Source organism: Pecten maximus, chromosome 10, assembly GCF_902652985.1.
Source record: "Pecten maximus chromosome 10, xPecMax1.1, whole genome shotgun sequence".
NCBI lineage: Eukaryota > Metazoa > Mollusca > Bivalvia > Pectinida > Pectinidae > Pecten > Pecten maximus.
The window spans coordinates 9166409-9172668 of record NC_047024.1 but is presented as its reverse complement, the minus strand read 5'-3'; the positions used below and the strand labels follow the sequence as shown (position 1 = coordinate 9172668).

The window sequence follows — 6260 nt, the reverse complement described above, 5'->3', positions numbered from 1 at the left end:
TCATAAATAAGGAGCATTTGTCTGGTGATAGCTTCAAGCCCTCTTCCTGAAACCGCTGAAATATAGCGTCAAGCCTGGCCATGTGCTCGTCATATGTCTGAGCAAAGATGATAACATCGTCCATGTACACAAAACATATCTTTAAGTTCATGTCCCATAAGATGTGTTCCATCAGACGTTGGTACGTTGCAGGAGAATTAGCGAGTCCAAAGGGCATCCTAACATACTCGTAAAAACCCAGGGGTCCTACGGTAAATGCTGTCCTCTCCTTATGGTCCCCTTCTAACTCTACCTGGTGGTACCCAACCTTCATGTCCACTGTGCTAAAGAATTTGTTACCTCCCAAAGCCTCCAGTATTTCCTCAATTCTCGGGAGGGCATGGGCATCCTTGATCGTCCTTTGGTTCAGCTGTCTGTAATCCACACACATTCGTAGCTTACCATTCTTTTTCCTACATAAGACCACGTTGGAGGCCCATGGTGAATGGGAGCGCTGGATCACTCCACTAGCCAGAAGTTGCTGCAGGTGGTCCCTTACCTCTTCGAACATGGCAGGTGGAATCCGGCGGTGTCTCTGCTTGAATGGTGTGGTGTCTGTGAGGTCGATTCGGTGTCTGACAGCACTAGAGAGTCCTAGGTTTACATCTGATACAGAAAATACATTCTGGTATTTCTTCAGCATCTCCTTAACATCCTTCACCTGAGTCTGTGTGAGGTCCTCTGTGCAAATGTTGACCTGGTCCAGGATATCCATCGAGGTATCTTCTCCCTGTGGTATATCTGCACTGCCCTCCACGGAAACGGGTTGGAGTTCGCAAAGTATAGCCCTAGGTGATATCGTTACTGTCCTGGTAGTTACATTTGAGATCCGAACATCTATTGGTCTCCGGTCTTTCGGTCCATAAGCTACTAGCGTAGGAGCAATATCAAGGTCATCTGGTATTGCCGACTTCTGGGTGGGGTGGACCATGGCACAAACCTGCTGGTACCCGAGGCACTTGTCAAGGTATCCTCTCACTGTGATATCAGAGTTGGGTGAGATGGTGACTCTGTTTGTACCTGCCAACTTGACAACTGCCAATCGATGCTGATTGCGCTCCAGCTCCTTGTCTCTCAGGTGCATACATCGAAAGGCAAGATAGTAGGGCATGGTGAGACTAGAGTCCTGTAGAAATCTTGATCCGTGTATGTCTTTCGTCTTACTCATCAATATGTTGAGGATGTTCGTTCCTATCAGCACGGGGACGAAACCGTTATAATTGCTGTCTGGGACCACGAGCATGATACATCCTTCCAATATCTGGTCACCGTTGATTCCTATTAATTTCAGATCGACTTCTATAATGCCATCATAAGGTAACTGCTGCCCATCTGCACACTCAATGTTGAGGACTGTCGTCAGTGGCTGAATTTCAATGTCGCTGAGATAGGACTGGTAAAATCTCCTACTAATAGTGGAGACTGTTGAGCCTGTATCTAAAAGAGCTCTAGTTTCATGTCCTCCTACCTCAATGCTTACCTCGTTCGCCGTTCCTATCAGTTCAACATCTGGTGTTGGCTTCCTGGGGCTTGCTGGGTCCCTGCCTATCAACTGCCCCCCGATGTAGGCATGTTGGAGTTTAACGGCTGCTTGGAATGGTCCAGCCTAACCTTGCATCCGATCCTTAGGTGCCCTGGTTGGTTACATCGCCAGCATACAGGTTCATCTGTTGGGTTGTCCCTTCTCCTGTTCTCCTGTGTATTCGGAATCTGTGCAGATTTCCTATCACTGTGGTGCTTAGGGTTGCCATACTGACCTTGCCCTCTAGGAGGTATAGGTCTCCCAGGATTATCCCGCAGCTTCTCAACTTCCCCTGCAAGCTGGTGAATCATTCCCTTCAGCTCATCAAATTGGGACTTCTGATCCACAGCTGCTTTTGCTGGTGTAGCCTTAGTTCCCTCTTCTCGTCTCTTATCTTTATCTTTCTCCACGCGACGAACCGCCACCCTTAGTTGGTCGAAGTCCTTAATTGTCTCGTAGAGGTATCCTGTCGTATCCTTAAGGTGTCCTACCAGGCCACTCCAAAACATTTCCCGCAGCATGCCATTCTGTTCTTCAACAGGAAAGGGGTGCTTCTGGCAGGCTTTGGAAAGTAGATCCTCAAGGCGGCATCCCCAAGTGGTGACATCTTCATCCTTTCCTTGCCTTGCACTGTAAAAAGTGGCAAGCACCGACTCTGGTTTGTCGACTGTTCCATAGATGCTTTCCATCTTCAGTAACAGCTCACTCACCGGAGTTCCTGGTCTAAGCCTCATTGCTATCCTACTGGCTTCTCCTCGCAATGATCTCCTGATGGCAGCTGCTATCTGATCCTTTGTGAAGTCTTCCTTCTGGAGAGACTCTACCTCATATCTCCAAAGATCATACGTGACGTCACCCTTGCCATCTCCTGAAAAGACTGGAAGTCGTGGGGGTTGTGCCACCAGGATTCGAGGTTGTATGGGTGGTGGTTTGAGAGCCTCAGCCCTTTCTGAATCCTCCTGCTTCGGGGTAAGATTACCAGCTGGGGAAGTCATATAGCTACGAAGCCATGATACAGTTCCATGCACAGTGGAGGCTTCCGGCTTCACCTTCAACTGTTTAAAGGCTGCGATAATGTTCATTACTTCTTGAGTGCTCAATTCACTTACTTCCTCTGACTGGCTGGACATGTCGGTAGCCTGCTCCTCCTCCTCAGGAATGGTGTCTAACTTACTATCCAATACCTCTATCTCGTTTGTAGACATGTTAGGAGTGTAAGAGTGTAAGTATAACTGATATATGATACCCCCTGAAAATGAATAACAATGGCTATTGTATAGATATGTAACTAATTCACCAGTACCTGTAACACAACTAGAATATGAGGTGAGACTCCTGCAATCAAAATGGTTACAAGTGACATATACATGTAATAACAGCGATGAAACAATGATTAACATGTGCATGTGTGGTGATTGGATGGGAAGACATGTACATGCATCACAAATACTAGCATCCCTACACGCAAAACCTCGCACCACCCATGAACCACCATCAACTGATAGAGACCTGTATCCACTACCCTACTATGGCGACTATCAAATACCATGAGGAGATAGCGATGAAATAGAGTATAGAATGAATTGGGTTAGAACATACTCCTGTATCATAAATACAAATCTATATGGAATACACATGTATTGGTACCATCTCTCTGATAAACAAGACAAACAAACTTATGAGTGATATGATTAAACAAAATAGTACCTGATAAGTAATCAAAAGGCCATACAATGTCCTTACTTGAATACAACCATACTATGGAAAGTTATAGATACCAAAAAGTTCTTGAATTGAGCTCACTTCACAGTTGATGCCAGATCCCAGGAACAAAATCTCATCACTGCTTTAAAAGTCTCACCATCACTTCATGGCTTGATGTCTTCATGTACACACATGTATGATAATCCAGGGAAAAGTCTCCATGTATACAAACAAATGTATAATAATTCTAGAAAGAGTCGTGATGACGTGTACACACATGTATACTAGTCCAAGGGAAAGTCTTGATGACGTATACACACGTGTGTGCTAATCCAAGGGGAAGTCTTGATGACGTGTACACACATGTATACTAATCCACATATGTATACTAATCCAAGGGAAAGTCTTGACATGTACACACACATATATACTAATCCACACATGTATACTAATCCAAGGGAAAGTCCCAATGTATACGTGTCCACTTATGTGTCTGTATACCTCTCTGCTACATATGGTGATCACACATGAACAGCCTCCTTCAGTTTCAGTGTCCAGTCCTGAAATCCTGGGTCCCTACGTGGGCGCCAATGTAACTGGGGTGGGTTAGGTCCCAGGTGGATGAGAAAATAGGACAACTCCAAAAGGTTGTTCTCATTATTTATTCAATCCATTTCGGTTCAGTATCCGAATTCCAGATTCAATTCAAGTTCTGTAATAAATACAAATAAAACACAATTAGATCTCACAAATGCAAAACACTTGCATTCATAAATACATCCATGCATTCATACATGTATACATGCATACATGTATACCCACACACACACATACACACATACATACATACATACATACATATCCTAGGCCTTATTCATTTAACTAACTTCTAACAATGTATGAAATGCTAGATCAATTAACTACACAATATATGAATGCATCACATCCACAGTATAAGGGGAGATAATCTACCCCTTATCTACATTTAACCTTATATTAATAAATATAATACAGAATTATATTTCCAAGTTACAAATACTTATTTTACACGAAACTACATCATTCATGTACTCATAATAAACATGTACCTGCTATGGGCTGAACTTTCTCTGGCAATCTAATCTTCTGATTAGATCTAAACAAGTTGACCCAGGGTCCTATACACAAATAAAATATACTAATTAGCAAAGTTGCAATAATTAAGGTATCTCCACATAAAATACAATATTGACATTATGTCTTTACAATAATACATTGTATACACTTGATATACACTTGATAGATTATTATGGATCAAACCAACATCAAAAATAGACAATTTCATACTATTTAGAAGAGTATGTGAAATACATGTTAGTAAAGAATAGAAAGAAAACTTACAGGAGTAGATCACTGAATTTATCTTCCAAAACCACGTCGGAAATCTATCGCCATAACTTTTGAAATGCCGGACGGATGTACAGGTAGAACCGGTACCTTCTTCTTGAACTTCCAGCAGAAAAACTGCCAGATTCAACACAAAGACTTAGACACAAACAATAAAAGTGGAGGGAAAATATAAACCAATAAAAACATATGTACTATCTTATCATAACCAATAAAACCCATGTTGACAATCATGTGACCAACATAATGGTTTGACCCAAAAGCCTTATTACTTACACCTGTATATACCTATACAGGTAACAACCTGTATCTACCTATACAGGTAACATACACTCTTCCATACTCACGCACACACACATTCCTAGTCACTACAGGTAAACACACACACAAAGACATGCATGGACATACCTGGACAACACACTGCATAGTGATTAGATGAATGTGAGGTGCTGGTGCATTGATGATGATGCTACTTAATAAATGACTAATTACTAGATTAGATACAATATAACTATATAAATCACCCTGCCACATTGTATCTAAGTTGACGTTATGTATAAGTACTGTTATAATGTTGAGACATTGTGTCTAAGTTGACGTTATGTATAAGTACTGTTATAATGTTGAGACATTGTAACTTAGTTGACGTTATGTATAAGTACTGTAATATTGTTGAGACATTGTAACTTAGTTGACGTTACGTTATATTTCTAAAGTTTATGTTTGTCTCAATAACGGTGCCAATATCATTAAAGTATGGTTCTTGTATGCCATGCATTTGTATCTTGTACCTAACAACTGAGTTAGAATCCAATATCTAGGGCACAGGTACTCTCCAATTATCAAATTGCACTTTTGCCAGTGAAATATAGAAATTTATCAAACAAATAAAACTGATATTTTCACTGCAGCGTTGAGTGTTGGAGTAACGTCACAAAGAGATGACGTCCTGTATTATGTTACTGATTATGACTCGTATGACTGAATATTTCGATATTTTTCACGAGTGCGAAATATCGATATTCTGTCATACTCATGAAATGTATGTTATATTAAACGGGAAACCATTCAATATGCAATAAAAACCCTTACTAAAAGTACTAGGATTTTTTATACAAATAACATCGGTGTTCTGAAATACAGAACAATATTTGTTTTCAATTTGTATGTACATTAGACTCATGCCACTTGACTGATGAAGCAGTTTCATGATAATAGTGCATTCTGTAACATCCTTAACTTTTGAAATGATAACGTTACCCTGGTTAAAACTAGCCGCAACATACCGCTCAGCGAGAGAGAGTATCTCTTAAGATCGTGCGGTTGAGCGTAAGACGAGCAATCAAGAGGTCAGGGTTCGATCCTTAGCGGAAGCAGTGATTTGAATTTAATTAATCATGTTTTGAAGTATAATTTCGTGTAAATTTGTGACGCGTGTATTTTAATAATTGGTTGCCAAGTACAAGATAAGACTGGTGTGTAAAACGCTATAGCTGTAACATTTGTCATAAAAATACTAAATCGATATATTTTCTTTATATCATGTTCTTTCATTTTTATTTATCTTTATATTATATGATAACCATGTATTAACAGATAGATTTACAGA

The 6260-nt window shown here is 40.6% G+C and overlaps 1 protein-coding gene across 1 annotated transcript; it reads right to left on the bottom strand.

Moving 5' to 3' along the window:
• Positions 1–1587: 1587 nt before the first annotated feature.
• LOC117335976 lies at positions 1588–5002 on the bottom strand. Its single transcript, XM_033896273.1, has 3 exons — positions 4646–5002; positions 4354–4422; positions 1588–3977 (listed from the first exon to the last, which is right to left on the bottom strand). Exon 3 carries the CDS (start codon positions 2965–2967, stop codon positions 1588–1590), a length of 1380 nt encoding a protein of 459 aa, XP_033752164.1. The 5' UTR covers positions 2968–3977; positions 4354–4422; positions 4646–5002.
• Between the last annotated feature and the right edge of the window lie 1258 nt (positions 5003–6260).